General features: G+C 38.6%; 1 protein-coding gene across 1 annotated transcript in view; it reads left to right on the top strand.

Moving 5' to 3' along the window:
- LOC112951951 overlaps nt 1-20,567 on the top strand; it is an 80,970-nt gene that overhangs the window by 15,014 nt on the left and 45,389 nt on the right. Inside the window, exons 14-30 of the mRNA XM_026044724.1 lie at nt 607-724; nt 951-1,025; nt 1,944-2,084; nt 2,525-2,631; nt 3,204-3,349; nt 4,999-5,154; nt 10,117-10,189; nt 11,696-11,831; nt 12,792-12,898; nt 13,708-13,822; nt 14,450-14,613; nt 15,108-15,228; nt 15,351-15,469; nt 16,777-16,939; nt 17,731-17,861; nt 18,529-18,694; nt 20,020-20,210. Of these exons, the coding sequence (XP_025900509.1) occupies nt 607-724; nt 951-1,025; nt 1,944-2,084; nt 2,525-2,631; nt 3,204-3,349; nt 4,999-5,154; nt 10,117-10,189; nt 11,696-11,831; nt 12,792-12,898; nt 13,708-13,822; nt 14,450-14,613; nt 15,108-15,228; nt 15,351-15,469; nt 16,777-16,939; nt 17,731-17,861; nt 18,529-18,694; nt 20,020-20,210 (2,229 nt within the window). The remainder of the gene's footprint in view (nt 1-606; nt 725-950; nt 1,026-1,943; nt 2,085-2,524; nt 2,632-3,203; nt 3,350-4,998; nt 5,155-10,116; nt 10,190-11,695; nt 11,832-12,791; nt 12,899-13,707; nt 13,823-14,449; nt 14,614-15,107; nt 15,229-15,350; nt 15,470-16,776; nt 16,940-17,730; nt 17,862-18,528; nt 18,695-20,019; nt 20,211-20,567) is intronic.

Below are 20,567 nucleotides of genomic sequence, written 5' to 3' on the forward strand. Positions count from 1 at the left end.
YTTCACCCCAGCTCAAAGGCAATCTAATCATGGCAGGGCAGCTGTAGATTTCAATTATGTCCATATTTAAGTGAAAAACATATCAGCCCATAATAAAGATCTAGCTSATTATACTAATGTCAAGGACCCAGTAAAAAATTATTATCAACCTCTGAGAATCAATACAATATTTTTTCTCTATCCACCTGCTTTGTTCATAGTAATTGTACCCTGCCATTTAATTTTAATAGCCCTAACCAAACCCACAAACTCAACAACAGGAAGTGTGAAATGGGATTACAAAAGTTATCTTTGCTGCTGCTATTTGAAGGATCTACTGAATTTTTATGGATGCTGTTACTTCATGATCATTGCTATCCAGATAATACCTACTTAATTCAAAGTGTTTTGTGGGATAGCGCTATGTGGAAAGCGACATCTTAGCCACAAACTTTCCTAGTGCAAGTGATATAATAGCACTTATTTATATGTGTTTTTTTGATTTGCAGTTATCTAGCTAAAGAATGAACAACTAAAAAAGATTAATACAATACCCACCTCCCTTAGGTGTGATTGCATTTTGAATGATGTTTAAATGCCTTAGCATTACTGTTTTTCATTCTGTAGCTCCCTTTGAACAAGAATGTGGGAAACCGAAGAGGAAACCCAGGCGATGTCAAAGGGCTGTGAATGGATGTGCGTCAGTGCCACATTCTTGGCCTTGGCAAATCAGTCTTAGGACAAGGTATTGCTACACCATATTGCACTGCAACATTATGAAATACAGGGGACAAAATAGCAAAAAATAGAGAAGAYGTGATGTTATGATGTATATCCTTCTGGTGAGCACCTTTGACTTGATGTTAAAGAGTATCTTAGAGGATGGGGAGAAAGATTTTGAGAGTTTGTCAAGAAAAGCATGGTGTGTTGAAAGGCTGATGGATAATTGATTTCAAATCTTTTTATTCCAGGACCAACATGCACCTTTGTGGTGGTACTCTGATAGATCCACAGTGGATTCTTACAGCAGCTCATTGTTTGGAAAGGTAGGTGTATTCCATGGCAAGCTTTATGTTTATTTGAGAAGGATTTGATGATTTTCAAGGGAATAACAGAACCCACTAAGATACAGATCAAAGTTTACCACAAGCTGTTTTAGTTGTGAGGAGAAGAAAAGATGATGAAATCTTTTCCAGAACAGCGTCTTACAAACCTAATGATAGACTTCATCTGTGTCATGTTAGACAGTGACAGACTAAAGTATTTGTCCATTATATTCATCTAGACAGTCTCTGTCCCCTCTGCTGTTGGGCTAAGGTAGCTCATTTAACTTGACATTTGGGATAGAATGGAGGAATATTCAGAGCATCGAGCATCAGCTTCTGAGAAGGAACACAGTCTGGTGCCTGCCACTTCCCCTTTGAGATACATGTTTGATCCATGGAACAATGAAGCAAACAATGAAGTTTGCGGGACCAGTGCCCTGTGCTGAGACCCAGGCCAAGCATACAATCTGTGCTTGTGTAGCCTCAGTTTTTCTGTTTTCTTCAATCTTAATTTTCTAAGAACAAAGTATAATTTAATGCTGTTATGTTTATGCCCTTTCTCTCTTGAACTGTGAAGAGCAGAAGTAGAACTGATCATGTTTTTTCCCTCTGACTGGGCTTGGGCACACTGCAGATAGCCAAAAGTTTCTGTAGTTTAGATTCACCCACTAAGTAAGAAAGTACTGTGTAGTTTACAGACACATTGAAATATGAACATTAAAAACATGTGAACATTAAAAAATGTACATATTTATTTTGTTGAGAAGAATAATCTGCTCTTCTGTCTTGTCAGTATACTTATGCAAAGAAATGTTCACMTTTATCAGGGATGGAGTCCTGGGCATATATAAGAATGTGGTTGTGCATAATTATGTGTATAACTATAATCATCTCATAYGGTACAATCACTTCTTGCAGGTCATCAGTACCTTATACCTATAGGATCTTCCTTGGGCTACATACAGCAAAGGCTGTAGAACCATCTGTGCAAGTCCGAGAGGTTAAGGGTATATTCCAGGGACCATTTGGGGCAGGCATTGCCTTACTGAAGTTGAGCAGGTATCATTTCAATTCCAGCATTCCTTCTTAACTCCTTTCTTCTGACAAATAAACTTATATCTTCTATATATACAAATAAACACAAACTATGCAAATAAACTTTTCACAAATAAACCTATATGGATTTGAAAAGTGGCTGCTGATAGTGGTACATGAAAAGAATATTCCATCTTAGAGCCTGTGAGTTTTGATTTACCAAGACATGGAACACAGACAGATACCTCTGATATAAATATGTGATAAGAGTTCAGCTTGGATCTCAATTTACTTCCTACTACTGCAGGAAACGATTTCACATGATTCATCCATGAAAATACTGAAGGTGAAAACAAACCAGTGTCTTGCTTCTCTCCCACCAATCTTGCTGTAGGACATTGAGTGCAAGTGGCTCAATGATAAACAAACTTACAGCTTATATCTCTGTGAATCTTCCTTTTCAGTCCTGCAATGATTGCTGACCAAGTTATACCTGTGTGTTTACCTGAAGAAAATCTGATGATAGGAAGTAGAACAGAATGCTTTGCTACTGGCTGGGGACAAGTAAAAGGTGAGTCATAGTCAAAGCATCTGGGAGTTTAATAGTCTTGACAGGACAATACAGTTGGTCTCCAGATTTTTTTACATACATTTTATGGGGAAAAATGTGCACACTTAAACTTTTGCATAAGTTAAATATTATTGATCAGTGTCAGTCATTCCATTTTCCTAAGCAGAACTGTCCTCTTTCCGGAGCAGTCTTCTCCTTTTAGCTTACTATTTCATAGATTCCTTATCACTTTTATACGCTATTTGGCCACAAATAGGAAACTTCATCGTACACTTTGCTGTATTCCTGCAGCATTTACCAAAACAGCAATGAGGGGCACTAACTAACAAAGATGGGATGAAAGTGAAGATAAGATTCTGTCTCAAAGACTGTATTGTCTCAAAGCCTATGAGGTTTATGTGCTACGGCATAGAATTCAAATAACTCCCACTGACACAAAAATAGAATGGGAGGACAGGTTGGAGGACAGATAAATTGTTTGCCAGTACTAAACTCATCAGTATTAAGCTTTTGATAGCAGTCTTATTTTTGTAATTTATATATTTTTGTTATTGTTTGTTTATTTCCCAAAGGTGCTGGTGGAGATAATGTTCTAAAACAGACCAACTTGGCCGTGATTGAAAATAAAGCATGCAATAGCTCTGAATTTCTGAATGGAAGAGTCAAAAAGTTTGAACTCTGTGCTGAGCCCATTAATGGTTGCACAGATACCCTTCAGGTAAGAAAKGCGTTCATCTTAGAAATTTACTTTTCTAGCTCTTTAGTGATCTCAGTATATTCACTGATCTCCTATATCATTGTTAATCACTGTATTTCAGGTTTCTGCTTAATGCTCCAAGACAATCAAATTATACCTTAATCTCTGTGGTTTAATTCTTATTCTCTGAAATTATGTGGTGCATCCTCCATTTGAAATGTAAGGGTTGAAAGGCACACACAGTGCTTTTCACCAGAAACCTTTCTTATYACTAGAACTAGATGTTCCCTAGATACTGTGAATGTCTGTGATGTTATAGACACTTGGAATAGAAATATAAAGGTTGGTATCAGCAAAATATGAAAGGAAATGTGTGTGTATAGGTGCCAGCAGAAAGAGCAGAATAAAGGTTAAAAGGATAACAAAGAATATCATTACTAATAGCAAAACTGATSAATATGCTCTTCCTGTCAAACCCAGAACACCTATGCTGCAGTAAAGACCACAGCACAGACAGCGTTTCAGTATAAGACCCATCTGACAGCAGCAGAAGGAAAATAAAGTTTAGCACATCTCATTGTGCCATTCTTCTCTTAACCCATCAGGAAGACAGGCTTTCATCCAGGAAAGGATCACTCTATAAGAACTATTGTCTCCTAAGTGGAGTAAAAGAYCTGCCCAAAAACTAGTTAGCCATCGACTATCAGAAATGACACAAGACGTGCTGAGAACTCAATAGGTGCTGTCCCTTGTCCTTTATGTTGCACATCAGTAACCCTGACTGGGCTGCTTGGATGTGTACATCTTGGTGCGTATGGGTATGAGTGCAAACAAATGAAATCTATGGCAGAATGAGTGTGAATGGGCAAAACCAACTCATGCAGAKATTTTGTAAAGACAAACTTCTTCCGTAAGTTCTCACATAGAGTTTCGTTACGCCACTGTCCTGCAGACAGCCACACAAATAAGTCAGTGTAAGCACCTGAGCTGCTGCACGGGTGGGCTCACCAACTCTTGCTCAGCACTGTGCTAATGCTGCCACACGGGAGAGGAGCCAGCTTCTTCTCCAAGCTTGAAACGTAATGCATGAACTACTGTCTCAGACCAACTCAAGAGTAACTATGTCAGATGCTGTTAAGGCTAATTACTTTTTTACTTCAGCTTCTGTAGCTTGTTCATGTGCTGTTTAAGGCCCTATTTTTTATTCCACAGCAGAGTTCAAGGCTCCCTTGAATGAGTCACATACGCAGCACAAACAGGTAGATAGAAAACAGGGAGGATCATAAGTAAAGAAAAACAATCACTCGTTGCATTTTTGAAGAAAAAACTCTTCAGATTGTTCCATAAAAATATGAAGCATAAAAATGAAATAAAAAACATAACAAAATGAAATGAAATGAAATGAAATGAAATGAAATGAAATGAAATGAAATGAAATGAAATGAAATGGCTGTCTTAGTTCCTGGCTGTCTCCAGAACTCTTTAGAATATATAAATTTACAAGAATTATCCAACAGGGAAAACTCTTTCCTAGCCAAAATTCAGATGTATGACATTTATTTTCCTTGTACAGCTATGGAGATGTATTCACTCACTTCTTTGCCTCCTACTTGTATATTACTGATGACTGATGTGCTATCACTAACATATTGCCCTTTTTTCTTCTTTAGGTAGAAAGTGGAGGACCTTTAGTTTGTCTAGTCCAAGACAGGTTTGTCCAATATGGAATTATCTCTGGGGGCTTTGGTTGTGCCCCACCTAAAAAACCTGTCTTTGTCCGAGTTTCTAGTTATACTTCTTGGATTAAGAATATAATGAGAACCAACTGATCCTGGGAATGGACTGCCATCTTCTGGAAAGCACTATTAACATTAGAAATAAGAGATTATGATTATGATTAAATTTTAAGAGTGGAAAATAAATATAAAACAAGAATAACATAAATATAATGCATTACAAATTACTGTAAACTATACCCTTTCATAAATAACCAAACTGATGGTTTGTTTCCTTTTTTCAATATCCTTTGCCTTTCAAAGTATTTTACAATAAATACATGTGAAGCACCCATTCAGAAATCCCAGTTCTGTTTTTGTCTGGACTTCAAACATAGTTCTAGCCTCCACATAAACCTTTGGAAGTAAATTTCTCCTGAAATTTTACTGTTCTAGTTATTTTTTGCTCTCAACATTTTTCACTGAGCTCCTGTTAATACCTGTACATCAAGGTTTCTCTGAAGATATCTCATAGGTCGACACCCAGCTGAACTACGAAGATAGATAGGGACTCTCCACAGTTGAGCTTTGGTCTGTGAATGCCTCTCCAGACAACAGCACGTGGCATGTAGCAGTCGTCCTGATCTGGAGCTCACATAAGGATTCCTAGGCATCTCCTAGCATTGGGTTTCTGTTCTTTTCTGGATACCATGCAGGCAGAGGAAAAGAGCAAAGAACCTTTCTATTTTACATTGTCCTCATACTTAGCAATCACCTTTAGACAGGGTTTTCCTAGGGTCTTAAATACAAATGATGCACAGGGATTTTTTTTGCTTCTTTATGCATGATAAATTCACAACTGTCTCAACACAGGAATACACATGCTACAGTAAAATACGAAATGGTCAGCCTAAAATCTTTTTCATAGGGCAGATTGATGCAAGTCTTCTGATCTCTTAAGTGTTGTTGTTGAAAATTCAATAAAGTACAAATAAAAAATTATATCAGATCCTTAGTACCTGCCTTGTTTTGATGTGTAAATCTTACAAGTGGAATTTTCGTACCTACAAATAGATGGCTAGTGTCATTTTAGAAGTCTTGTTTTTTTGAGACATATGAATGAGCCTGGCAGAAATATTGTAGGATTTGAGGGAGAAACACTCCTGTCYGAATTGGCAGCTGGATTCCAGGCAGCATTCCTTAGGAAGTCTAACAGCCTTAGATACTTTGTTCAGGTAAGTCTCAGCCCAAATATATTTTCCCCTAACTGGAAAGGATTTATAGTGTAATGCAGATAATGAAAGCTTTTTCCATGATCTATTAAAACCTCTTACAGCTTGATGATAATTTGAGATGCAACAGAGGAAAAGAAAACAAAGAATCTGTAATGCGTTGTAGAACAAACTACTTCTTACCATATCATATAATGCTTAACTGATGAACCATCAGATCTCAATATGGGTATTTTAATGTTTCATTTTRTACTCGTACCTCCATTCTTCAGCAGTGCAGGCAGTTTATAGCATCAGTGGACACAATTCAATAGGCARCTAGATCAATTTCTAATTACTGATCTGTTTTTTTATGTGAATTTCCCATTCTGCTCCTGAGGCAGACTTCYTCTGGAGAGAAAGATCTGAAATAGTATCTTTAGCCTAAGGTTTAGTCTACCAAGAGTGTATTTATCACCTGAGATATTTCAGAGCAGATACAGTCTACCAGGAGGTCTAAGTTTGCCACAGCTGCAATGAAGGTACTGTAGGACCCCCTAAATAAACATGTGCAAAATCAGAAACAGCAGAGATGTAGCCCTTCTCACCTTGCCTGTGTCTTAGTGTTGCTCTGRTAAGAAGCAGCCTCGGCTAGCAAACACACTGCTGAAAAAGTAAAGTCTGGAGCCACATGATGTGCAGGTAGCTGTAAAACTGTGTCTCTGTAGAGCACAATGAGCGATCTTAGTCTTCTCAGTAATGTCAGCTCTAGACACTTGCAAATAYCTGGAACAGTTGAGATATTACTGTCATACACATACTTGCTTTAGCAATATTGCAATTTATCAAGAATATCTTTTATGTATTAGTTATGTCTTTTGCTTGATATATTCAGCATGCAGCTCAAATCTCAGTATTGTCTAAATGTATTTCTAAAAACTCTGTGATTATATTAGTTATGTAAACATAATCTATTCATGGAGAGGATATTCTGCTAGATTTTTACTCTCTTGTGTTATTTTTACAATTCTGTTATTCTGCTTAGTGGTTTGTTAAATTTTAAGAAGAGAAAAATTTGCAGTAAAAAAAGAAGTAGATTAGACATCAGGAAAACCTTAGCGTAAGGAAACTTATGCTAAATGTTCAACGTAAGCATTGAACGTTTGTTCAAGTAGCAGTCAGGAAGGACATAGTAGAGTTGATTCTGTTTGAAGGAATGGAGATGGACTAGCTATTTTCTGCAGGCATTTTTGCAGCTCTTCTACTGTTGTAATACAGGGCACAAATTCACACACTGGGGATATGCAGTGCATTTCAAATCAGAAGTTCAACTATATGTAGCCGTCTATGGGAGGAAAAAAATGGGACCAAACAACGGCAGAACGAAAGGGTTCACAGAGAGCCAGATGTGGAGACCTTGCGACCTGCAAGCAGCTCCCGTGGACAAGGAGCTGTTTCTGACAGCTTCTGGAGGAGTCATTCCTGTGAATATGCTCCATTAGAACTCTCTGTCCTTTATATGGGWTTAATACTATGCCATTATGGGGAACATAATACAGCCTAGATTATGTTTTAAAAAGACTATCAGTCTCTTCTTTGACGAGGTCCTTTAGGTCAAGACATTTTTTGCAAGTTTTTAGCCATCTGATACTTCAACACCTGACTATTCCAAATAAAGAGCTTTCAGTAAGAGCAGTGCTGGAAACCTGCTGCTAACCCGTGATAATCGCAGGGAAGCTGCCTGGATTAGAACCTGAAGCAGGAGAAGAGCAGCTGCGGTGGAGCCAGAGATCCAGTCAGGTCGAGCCTGGGAGGCAGATATTCTCCCCCGTGAGCTGCTGGAGAACTGGCAGAGACCAGAGGATGAGGCCTAAACAAGTCTGATTTGCAAGATTTCTTGTCATAGCTGGAGGGCATTTCTGTTAAAAACAGCTGAACTGCCAAAGTGAGGAAACTTGACAAGTTGCAATTGTGTTGTGAAAAGCAAGGGCAACCCTTCTCAGTTATCAGTGTGCCCAGGGCAGGAGGAACTATCAGGTGACTCTAATGACATTACTTGCACGTCTGTACTGGAGAAGTTCTCAGAAAGGAGATTTCTGAGTGTTCCCAGGACAATTTGGAAAAGAATGATTTTTTTTYCCTTTCTTTAAACAACTGAACCTACAGTACTGGACTGCAGCCCATCAAGAGAGTACATGGAAATCACTGAGGTGGTTAGTGTGGACTGCAGCAGTGGCAATAAGGGAAGGGAAGGGAGAAGGAAAAGAACACATTTACTTAAGATAAATTTCATTATAAGCTTGTACTGTGAGCTGGGCAAGGAAATAATAAAGCACTTGGGAATTATCCAGGTTCCTGAACAAACATCTGCCTGTGTGTCAGAAGTGGTTAGTGACACCTTTGCTTATGCAGGGTGTTAGTGTCACCTACTTTGGCAGAAAAGCATCACCCTTCTGGACATTACCAGAATGTCACATTTTCCAGAAACTGCCAAAGAAAATTGGGTTAAGATTAGGTTAAGACAAAGATGCAATTTCCACAGTTTATATTAAAAAATATACATGAGATGTCTCTACCTCTGATTGTCCAAGACCCAAAAGAGAGGATTTTCCCTACTATCAGCAGATTTAGAGTGGTTTCGGGCATCAGTCCTGCGTCTACAGTTTGTGTCGGATTTCTGTCTGAGAGCAAAGCAGGCAGTGCTGTTGGTGGCAAAATAAGACAGGATTTACTCTGCGTGGATTTATATCCCTTTTCACCTGCAGCTCTGCTGATCTCACCTCTCCTGTATCCCCTGCCACTTCCATGTAGGGAAAACTCCAGGTGCCTCAGGTCCTCCTCACCTGTAAAAAGGTTCTAATCCTAATCCTTCTTCCTCTCACCATAGGCCCTGCACCTCTTCATGGGTTACCATGATGGGCCTTTTTTTAAAAGAGATATGAAATTGAAGATATTGTGATGCCTTATTCTTTAAAGTTTTGGCGTAACTTTTGTGTATCACTAATCAAGAAAAAATCTTCCTTATATCCTGATTTGCTAGCTTCGTACACACATTGTCTCTGATAATAGAAAATCTGTTTTTTCCCCCCCTGCTTTTTCTGCTCCTTTAATAGATCGCAAAGGGAATTTTGACTACTGCAATTCCTTTTGGTCAGAGATGCACACCAAAAGCAAGACCAAAGTTTTCATATTTATTGGAGGCTCATGTGGGTATTTCTTTCATTTCAGATTAATTTTATTTATTACTCAACATTTGCTTTTGCAAATTGGATGAGAATGAGGACAAAGAATATAGGAAATATATCAAGGAAGCATATTCAYGTCACATGAGTGCCATGAAAAGCATAAGGCAACAAGTATTGTCCATGTCCTGGTTTGCTCAAGAAACCATCTGAGCACATGCTCAAGGGAGCTGCTTTGCTCTTTGCAATGGAAGATGTTTCTGGAGGCATGCCAGCCYTACCAGATAGCATGTGTGTGTAATTTTCTGAGTTACTGGGTCGGCGGGAACGAGCTGCTGTCTCTGGAGGGCACAGCTCAGTGTGGAGGCACCAGCTGAGCTCCCAGGCCACCTAACACTGTCAGGGTGGTGGGGTATGCAGGCCCCACACGYGAAGGCTGCTGATCATCTTGGAAAGCACGACCAGCAACATGAGAGCGTCCTTCCTCATTTCCAGGCATCCAGTAAAAGGACTGACTCTTATTTGATAATATATCCAATTCAAGGTTGTTTGAACTTCCATATGATGGCAAATGTGGTCACAGAGTGGGAGAATGATTAACTTAACCCAAGTGCCTTGTTTGTTTGATGCTGCCTCACTCCAGAACAAGTCAATAAAACTTTGTGCATTGACAAACGCAGCTTGTGGCACCCCTCAGCTGGGCCAGAATGGGGATTAGCAAAGCTGCCTTTCTTTTTCTTCTCCTCAGCTCAGGTAAGAATCCTTTACCTTCCACTTGAGTAGGGCAGATGGGGACCCAACACCTGCAAGCTCCACATTATGAAGGTAGGTACCAAAATCCATGTGCTTCCATCTACCCACATACCACAGGATATCAGGATGGCTGGCCAGCAAGGGTGGCTGTTAAGCCCTGTGAACCTGATTTTGATGCATTATACATTATGGTAGAAGTCTGCAAAATTTTAAATGCAGTCTTTAAGACAAAATTTTTAAAAAAGGAGTATTCCTTTATATTCCATCATTTTCACATTTTTTACTGCCAGACCTTTTCCCCTGATTTTCTTGGGGGCAGTAGGTGAAAATTTAGTCTCCAATAATCTAGATCAGTTTTTCCACAGGAAAGTTGATACTACATTTTACAATTCCCTAAGAAGATAAAAGGCCCTCTAAAGATAATATATTGTTTTCAAGCACATCTACAAACTTTGTAAATAAATATTCCTTGTGTAGTGTACATTAGATTTCAATCTGATTTCATATTCTGCTGGTACTTTGACATGGCATGTGATTATACAGTGTTTAAATACCTTTTAAAAATACTGTTGCAAACATATGAACACAGCTGGTATGATTTTGTAATACGWGGGGAAAAAGGCTAGGAGAGGGAACATTTGTCTACTGAGTCACTTAGGAGAAATTGGTAGGCTGCTGGTGCTGCATACACCCTATAGGCAAAATTAGATAAGGGAGGGCCTTGTGTAAAGCATTTCTTTAGATATGTATTCTTACAGCATTGAGCAATATCTGTCAACAGCCATAGAAGATTCCCCTCAAGATATTAATGATCACATCTTCATTAGTGGCTTAAATGTGTTTTAGGTGTTGTATGGATGTAGGGAACTGTATGGATGCTCCTGTTTCATGGGCATCACACTGGAATGATGTTGCAATGAGTTGCAACTGTGATACAACAAGACAGATTATTAAGTGTGTGTAGAAAATATAACAGTGGTCATTGTATACAATCATTTTATGATGGCATTTCTTGCTCCAGTGCAGAACATTTGAGGACAAACATCCTGTGGCCAAAAAAGAGACTTTAGAGACTATACATTCCACATGTGAGGTCACAGTCTCATATCCTCCCAGCTCACAYCTCTCCAAATCCTTAACATTGCTATCACTTCTCATGCTTCACTGTCTGCCATTTTATGATACAAAGTCCCTCTTCCACTGTTGCTTACTGTAGTTCACATTTCTTTTTGCCTGCTTCAAACCCATGCATAACTCCGATCAGAGCTACTTCTCTACATCTCTCTCTCATTTTTTTTCTTGCTATCAAGTGTTGCAGCAATGTAGCTGTGATTGTATCAGAAGACTGACATTTTCTCAGATTTTATCACCATTTACCCAGAAGTGCATAAAGTAAATGGTGACTTTACTTGCCAATGCTACACAGAAAATGGGATTTAAAATCGCAGATCATCTAAACCACAGCCCTCCCATTTTTAATGTTCATTTTCTTTTCTTCCTTTGTAGTGAAAGGAGATATCCTAGATGACTATTTAAGAACAGATGGTGTTTGGATACTTACTCGAAATAAGCAGTCCTATACGACAAATAGTGAAAGAGAATGTGCAGAGAAATGTGAAGATGAAAGAAGTTTTAATTGCAGGTAATTTCTTTTAAATCACACACTRTGTCATTGTGGATGACTAAATATCYGATCAATGACATTTTTCTACTATTGCTCAGAAGTAAACACACCTTCAATTTTGGAAGGAAAGAAAAAAAAAACATAAAGAAGGTGAATTGCTGGAATATGTAGTTAAAAAGAGAACATATGGAAGAAGTAATCAAGCAAACTATTTTTAATTTCAGCACTTGTTGGGAAGAGGCACACTTTCTTCCCCCCAGAAAACAGTGTAACACACTAGTATTGAGGCTTTTCAGCCCTTCTGCTCCATGCACCCCACTAAGGAACATGCTGCTCAGAAACGAGGATGAGAGCTTCACACAGTTTTCACATGAACACATTTGGGTAAAGCAAGTTCATAGCACCTGGGGAACAGGAGTTGTATCACCCAGGTGCCAAATGGGAAAGCTCCTTCTTCTTCAGAGGAGAGACCATCAGCAACCCAGGGTAGACCTGCCTGCAACAGCTTTGCCTATAACTTTGCTTACTTCCTTCTGTAAACTGCCACTGTGTCAATTAGAGGATGCACTTGCAAGTGCATTAATCACTCTATASTAAATGTCCAAATTTATGGTCTCATCTAATTCTATATGAAAAGTTGCTTACATCTCTTTAGCTGAGTGTGGCAGTTTCATGAAAGAAGTATAAGATGTTTTTGATTTGCTGTCAGAAAAGATGCTAACCCTAGACTAGACAGCTACACTGCTGTTGATAAATTCAAAATCTAACTCCTCACTCAGTAACTTCTTCTTATAGTCATACCTTCTGACAAAGTCAGCCACTTCAGATCAATAGAAAATGTGAGTATCTCTAAAATGTAGTACTCTAAGATCTAAGAGAAGTGCTAGAAAAAAATAGCTTACAGAAAATTAATTGCAAATTGAATAATACAAAGTGATTTAATAACATTGCTTCATGTTTTCTTCTCATTTTCAACAGGGCCTTCCTATTCACGAGGATAAAGMAACAGTGTTTAACATTGGCTGAAAATAGCAAAACAACATTGATGTTCAACAGCACAGATGCAGTTCTCTATGAGAAGAAAAGTATGTATATAGTGTGATGCTACACAGTTACATGTGTTAAGCTTTCTTGGAATCTTCCTGTTTTARAATGCAAAACCACTATTAGAGTTATTTTTATCAAAAACTCTCTAAGCAGACACCTTTGTCTGCAACCCTACTGCAGAATTACTAGTCAATTTAACTGACTGGAAGACCTTTCCTGACTTTTTAAGAGAAGAGGCTATCTCCTTTCAGCTTTCATTGCAGAATGAGTAGAAGTCAAGCCTCCTCCTTAATATTTAGCAGCCCCCCAACAGCATTGAAAGCTGTTGTGTCAGCAGTTCAGTAGCCAGGCAGGCTGACCTTCAACAGGTACTGCCACAGTTTGAAGGATGAAAAAGATATGTATAAAAGGTGGTCTATATACCAAGTCTGTGGCTTGAAAGGACAGTTGCAAAATACCTGTGCTACAGATATGCTTATGAACAACACACTTTGAGGCATCTTCAACTGTTGGTGAAAGACCTTTTTCATCCTGATAATATGATAATAAAAACATGCATGTCATACAATCAAAAAAACTGTCACTTATTATATCCATTTCCTTAACGTAATCTTAATTTTATTGCTATTATAAAAATAGTACAGAAACTTTCCTCTGGAGTTCCTTAGTAGATTGGATTAGTAGACTAATTTGGTCTTAAATACTTCTAGAAGCATATCTCTGTATTTGCAACAAAGTCAAAAYATGGGCAAATGTGTCTAAACTGGTGAGCTTTATGGTTGAATCTGCAAATGTTCTGTTCCGATGTTGTAACACTGTTGAACCAACAAAACCAACTCCTTTTCAGTTTACTTCCTACAGTGTAAAAGAGGAAATGGGAAGGACTACAGAGGAACAGAAGCGAAAACTCAGAAGGGTATTCCATGTCAGAAGTGGGCTGACAAAGTACCYCACAAACCAAAGTATGGCCTTATTTATGTTTGTCTCTATGTTGCTCTGCATCTTTTCCAAGCTGCCCCTATTCGGTGCATACAAGTTTTATAGTGTCTTTTATCAAAGGAAGTTGTCTGGTGTTGAGGTGACTTTTCAACTCTCCTGTTGTTACTCTACTGGCAGAGTCAAGAGACAGAGAACTGCAGTGCACTGGATAAAACAAAGCCTATCTTCAACTAGATAAGTTGTGCTTAACGCTGGGGCTCTTAAGAATGTAGAATGCTTATTTCACCAAAATGAGTTGAAAATTCTATCAGTGCTAATTTTAGGGCCAGAATTCATTTCTTCCATATGAGTGTATGTTGCAGGTTGATGGTGGGGGGCAGGGCAAATTTGGTAAGAGATAAATTTCCTTGTGCCCCAACTGCTCCTCAAAGGATTGGGGGAGACTGGACTGATCTCTTAATATGGATAACAAATACTGTGTTAACTACAGGCCTGAATCTGGCAGTACTGGATTCACAAATAGTCTGTCAACTGTAGGTTTGATCACCTCTCGKTTTTATTGCAAATGACTTCACACTAAAAGGCCAAAGTTAGCTGAGGAAGTTGGATATTTCCATCCCAATTTCTTGCCATTTTAATTTCTGTTACAGTTTTACACCTGAAAAACACCCCCACGCAGGGTTGGAGGAAAACTACTGTAGAAATCCTGATATGGATGAAAATGGACCCTGGTGTTACACAACAGACCCAACTACCAGATTTGATTACTGCAACATCCCAGAGTGTGAGAGTCAGGACAAGCATAGTGGAGAAGGTATATTTATTTTTCAGAGAAAATGTAGTCAAGTACATATTATTCATGCTTTCTTCTTAATTGAAATGTGAGTTTAGATCAAATTTGAATTTAAGAAGTTGTCAAAATAAAGGTTGTTTTCCTAAAAAGTGATTTTGTAAATACAGAGGAAATAAATTTTTTTAATCCTTTAGTGATATTTTCTCCTCTGAACTCTAACAAATTTTTTAATTCTAGCAAGAATAAAGATTGACTCAATGCTGAGTTAAATTCAGAATGCCTACTGCCAGTAGTACATATAGATGGAAGAAAAAGTCCTCCCTGCAAATAATTTGTATTMCTATAGCTTTGTTCAAGTGTTTAGGTTATTGACTAATTGTTGTTGACATTGACTTCTGGGTTCCTTCCATAATTTTGCTTGCCTTCCAATATTCTCTGTTACCAATGGATAAGGATCAAATTTCTAGGGCTGGTCCTAACTTGATTTCTTTCATCTTTTTGCCTTGGCCCTACAGTTGAGTGCATGCAGTGTAATGGTGAAGACTACCGTGGAAATGTGTCCAGAACAGAGTCGGGGTTTCAGTGCCAACACTGGGATTCCCAAGAGCCTCATATGCATGGATTTCTTCCTGAAAAGTGAGTCACAATCAGTGCTCCTCTCATCCCTACACTGTTTGAGAAACTCTGCCGTCAGACAGATTGATTGCTACAGCCAATCATAACTGACTCACAAGCATAACTTGCATTTTAATATTCAGTTTTCCAGAGAAGGATCTGAAGATGAATTTTTGTCGTAATCCTGATGGTGACCTCCGTCCCTGGTGTTTCACTACCAGCCCCACTAAACGTTGGGAATACTGTGACATTCCTCGCTGCAGTGAGTCTGACTTATAGAGATCACACCATAGGGTAGCTCTACTCATCAAAATGATTCAGAGAGGAAAAAGACAAAAATCACTGCTCCAAGTATTCTGAGGAAATCGTTGTGAACCAGGAAAGGTGTACATCAATAAGCAGCGTTCTGTTACATTAGATAACGTAGGTTCAGTGTGGGTACAGGGGCCATAAAGCACCACTTTGCCAAACAAGTTATGGAAGCAGTACTTTGTCTTCAACAACTTTATTTTTCAATTAACCCTAGAATCATGTCATTCAGCTTTAACCTCAGGCTATAGTTCAAATACCATTGGCAAGTTGTGTATTTTTACTTAGTGTTCACTAACACAGGACAAATGCTCTCAGTTTTCTTAGAGGAAGATAAACCCTGCAAAACAAATTCAGGTCTCAGGAGAAAACCTGAGCTTAATCCATTAAAGGGAATATTCTAAGCCTGGACATTTCCCAGGTCTCAATAATGAGTTTAGAATTGCCATATGTAGAACTGTGCATAAGTTTAAGAAAAAAATTTGTGCTTATATCTCTGGAGTTTGCTTTCTCATGCATCTGCTCTGTTCAGTTCTGTAAAAAGCAGAATGTGTTTGTTAGATTTAGTTAACTTCAGCATGCTCTTTTGTAGATAGAAGAATGACTGTTCATAGATTTGGGGTGATAAGGTAAATTGTGCAAGAGATCAGAGCATACCCATTTTGTGYTTAAAAGTTTCAGAAAGTTTATGGAACAAAATGATGATTTAGACTCACACTTCTCAAGAAAGTACAGATATGATGTGTGTTTAATACATATGTAGAGTATGTTCATTTTCCCTTTGATCTGTTCAGATGCTGTGATTCTGATCATGGCATTGTGTAACCCATATCAGTTGGCTTTCTTTCATTTTTCCTCCTGCCCCACTGTGTTAGCTCACCGTCTCTGGAGCCTTTGCTCCAAAGGCTGCCATGTTTTTTCTCACAGCTTTTTCTTGGGCCTTATCTTACTCCATATGCCCTCCCATACTACCTGTATGTGTCACCTTAATGTGCTCCCTTCTTCCTAGATGTTTTTACAAGAAAGAAAAGGTCTACATACTCCCTTTCAAGATCTGTTCTCATACGTGTTGTTTACTGACTGCTGTAAAAGGGCAGACACAGGACATGAAAATGCGCATGCTGGCTTTGCCCTGGCTTTCACTAATGCCACCTCTGCAGAAAGAAAAATGTATTTTTTAAAAAATATATATTTAAAAGCACTGCTAACTTTTTTTCTGTCTTTTTTTTTTTTTTTTTCTTTTTTAAACTCCTGGTGCAGCTACACGCCAACCAGTTTCTGGATCCAGTTCCCAGTGTCTTTCAGGTAAAGGAGAAGACTATCGGGGCAGAGTATCTGTCACTGAATCAGGAAGCACTTGCCAACACTGGAACACACAGTTTCCTCACAGGCATGGCTGGATTCCTGACAGCTATCCCTGCAAGTATGTTGAACCTCTGCATTTTTCAGTGACTTTGACAAATATTAAATAATTGATGCAGATATATAGGCAAGAGAAGCACAGGTGTCTTATACTGCTTTATGCTCATGAACTTGTCTCCCCTGTACTTGCATTCCTGCTCATCTTGCTGAACATTTGCAAGCATTTACTGCTTCTATATTAAATATTTCTGTGGCTCAAATGGCCCCATGGCTTTTGCTTGCTTTCAGTGCATTATTCCTCATGCTTTTTCTCCCTCCTCTGGTGCTCCAAGGCCAGAGAAGCTAAGCCTGTGGAGTACTATCAAAGAGCCCGAGTAGCTGGAACTGACAGAGTTTTAGCTCTGAAACTGTACCCTGTGGGCTAAGCGGAGCCAATAAGTAGTCCTGGGCATGTGGAGTCCTGTCCAACACCTCTGCAGGAGGGCAGAGAACAGTGCACAGAACTGGTGCGGGCTTGGGCACCTCCAAGAAGCAGTGTGTCATATCCATCCTCCCCTCTGGTCTGACAATAAGGTCTGTTTTCCAATCAGCTTTTACAGCCCCATCTTGGCCTCCAAAGAAGGGTAGAAAGTAGACAGGCAACAATGGGAAAGCACTTTATAAGTTATCGACATCTAGATTATAGTTACAAAAGCTTTTGGCTTGTCCCAAAATCGTGGTGCACAAACCAATTCATCTGTAATACGAATAAATGTGATTGCTGAGTTAAACTCTGCATGCAGTAATTATTAGTCTTGCACATACCCCGTTCTTGATTTTATGAGTAACATTAAGTCAGTGTTTCTGTTTCAGGGGCTTAGAAGAAAACTACTGCAGAAACCCTGATGGAGAGAAAAGGCCTTGGTGCTACACTATCAGCAGAGATGTTCGGTGGGAATATTGTGCAATTCCCCACTGTGATGGGACAGAACAACAGCCTGCTGGTATGAGTAGTGGAGTGTACTTGAGACAAGGACATTAAAGCAGTGAGATTCTTATTTGTCAATATTAATATGTCAAATCTTTTTTTAGCTACTTTGTCACTATTCTTTTGCAGTTGTTCTGCTTGGCATGAGGCAAAATCTGCCAAATAACATTTTTGGAAAATTGGACTTTTAATGGTGAGGAACTGCAGTGAAGAATATAAGTCACCAACAGACACAACATAAAAAAAAAAAAAAAAAAAAACACAGGGTGAAGGAGATTTATTTCTTTATATATACATGTATATATTTTTTTTTTCCCAAAGGCAGGGCATTATGAAAACATCATACACAAAATCACAAATGCCTCTACTTGGAGGAATTTTGCATGTAAACTTTCTGGATGTGTAACCCCAACATTTTCACATATACCAAAGTGGAACTGAAGGATRACCCTTGTAGTGAACAGCTTCTGACATATGAGGATAATCTGTGAAAGTTATTAARTATCTGTAGAAACGCCCTTCCATTTTTCATGCTGACAGATATGTGGCTACATATATACAAAGCCATCTGCATAAATGAATCAATCCTTTTTATCCTTTGGTGTGTTTGGTGCTTTCTTGTGCCTCCTGAATATGAACATGAAATTAAGATGCAAGGCAGTGGTTTCTGTTGTTCTCTGCAGGCACTGAAGTGCTTGAACAGAGTCCTGTCTCAGAGGAGTGCTATCGAGGCAAAGGCCTGAGTTACCGTGGCACAGCTTCCCTCACTGTGTCCGGAAAGGAATGCCAAGCCTGGAACTCCATGTTCCCACACAGACATGAAAAAACCCCAGACAAATTCCCAAACGCGTATGTTTATTTTACTTTTTCTGTTTATCTGAGAATGGCTATCGCTGAAAATGATATTGATTGTTTGAAAATGTTTGAAAATAATGGCAATAAAAGTGATTTTTTCACCATTTTTTCAAGATGTGTAACTATTTTCTGTTAGTTTCATAAAAAAAACTCTTCCAATTATCCAATTATTTAAATTCTGAACAAAATGTAACTGTGTCCTTTTACATGTTTGCACACAAAATTACACACATTGAATTTTCTCACTTATTTTTTTTTACTCTCTTTTTTGGATTAAGAAACTGGACCAGTGATGACTTCTAGAGCTAGTTGTAGTTACCAATGTGCCAGTTRTTAATAAGGGTAGGAAAGCAACAAAAGACATTTGCTAGGAAATCCATCATTACTTGCAGGGTTACAAGTAAAAGCAGAAAAGTTAACACCTTTCTCTTTTTTTTTCTTCTTTCTTTTTGATTTCACCCTAAATAAATTTCATTGGAAATTTTCACTCATATTTTGCACTAAAAATACTGATGTATTTTAACTCAAACATACTAAGAAAAGGGGTTTTTTTTACAAATAGGCTTTAAAATTGGAATAAGTTGATGCAGGATGAGGAAACACTGCAATTTTGCAAATTATTAGAGAAGGGAATTCCACTTCCTCCTGCCCCAGGACACACAGGCATGTCAGTGCTTCCATTCAATTAACTGGAAGGGTATTTGCAGAAAAATGGTTCATGTGCATCACTACTTATTCACCATTCTTAAAAGTAAGAGAAGGAAAWCTTTTAACTTTTAAAAATAATTATTCTGTTAAAGCATAATTGTCCGCTAATGATATGGATGTTGATCTGTATTTATTGCTAAGCAATTTGCACATTCACATACTTGTGTATGCTTATTCATATGTGCTTAGAAATAAAGTTATTGTGATATTACCTGACCCTATTTAAGTAGAGGAGTCAGAATAGATGAGCTTTTCAAGTTCAGCCCCAGCTATTCTGTCATACTAGTCATTTATTTAGCACTCAATGCATTGATATATTGCAGCCTGAATTTATGCCGATAGATTATCTTTCCTTTAGTTTAAATATATTCACCTCTCTGATATGTATGTGAAGCAAATATTTCACTCCTACAAATTCACAGCCATAAATTTGCATGATGATAATAAGACCACTGGYAATATGCAAAAAGATATATAAAGGTATTTATTTTTACGTGATACATACCCACATTTTTTACATCATACACACCCACAAACCCACATACCCACCTAGATATTCCTATGGCCACCTTCAGTGCTATTCAATATGATTATTTTGCTTCTTTCTACAGGGATTTGAGGGAGAACTATTGCAGAAACCCAGATGCCGATGAACGTCCATGGTGTTTCACCACTGACCCCGGAGTGCTATGGGAGTACTGCAGCCTGAAGAGGTGTGATGATCAGATACAAGAGCGGGCACCAAACCCCCTTCCTGCAATGACAGTTCAAAGCGTTGACCCAACTATACCCGCCACACCTGGTAAAGCTGGCTATATGTGGCACTTCCTGATGTACCTGTTGGTAAAGCAAATATTCAGTCTAAATGCCTTGTGAGTGCTATAGCATAATATAACCCTTCTCCAGGTTTCAGAATGGTACCTTTGAGTTTTGCAGCAGATGTTCTGCAGTCATTTTATATCCTTGTCCTGCATCATTTCACTTCAGCTTYGGTGGAGTTTGTTCATATGAAAACGCGTTTTGTAAAAGATGTGCACCAAGGGGCACTGGTTTCTGCTCTATCCTGCATAGCTGCTCGCTTAATTGAAAAGCCCACGTTAGTCCAAGCCCTGTGACTGTTTTGAATAGATAGCATCCTACTGGATGTTTACTTTGCAAG

The sequence above is a fragment of the Nothoprocta perdicaria genome, unplaced genomic scaffold (genome assembly GCF_003342845.1).
Source record: "Nothoprocta perdicaria isolate Ctin4 unplaced genomic scaffold, notPer1 scaffold_38, whole genome shotgun sequence".
NCBI lineage: Eukaryota > Metazoa > Chordata > Aves > Tinamiformes > Tinamidae > Nothoprocta > Nothoprocta perdicaria.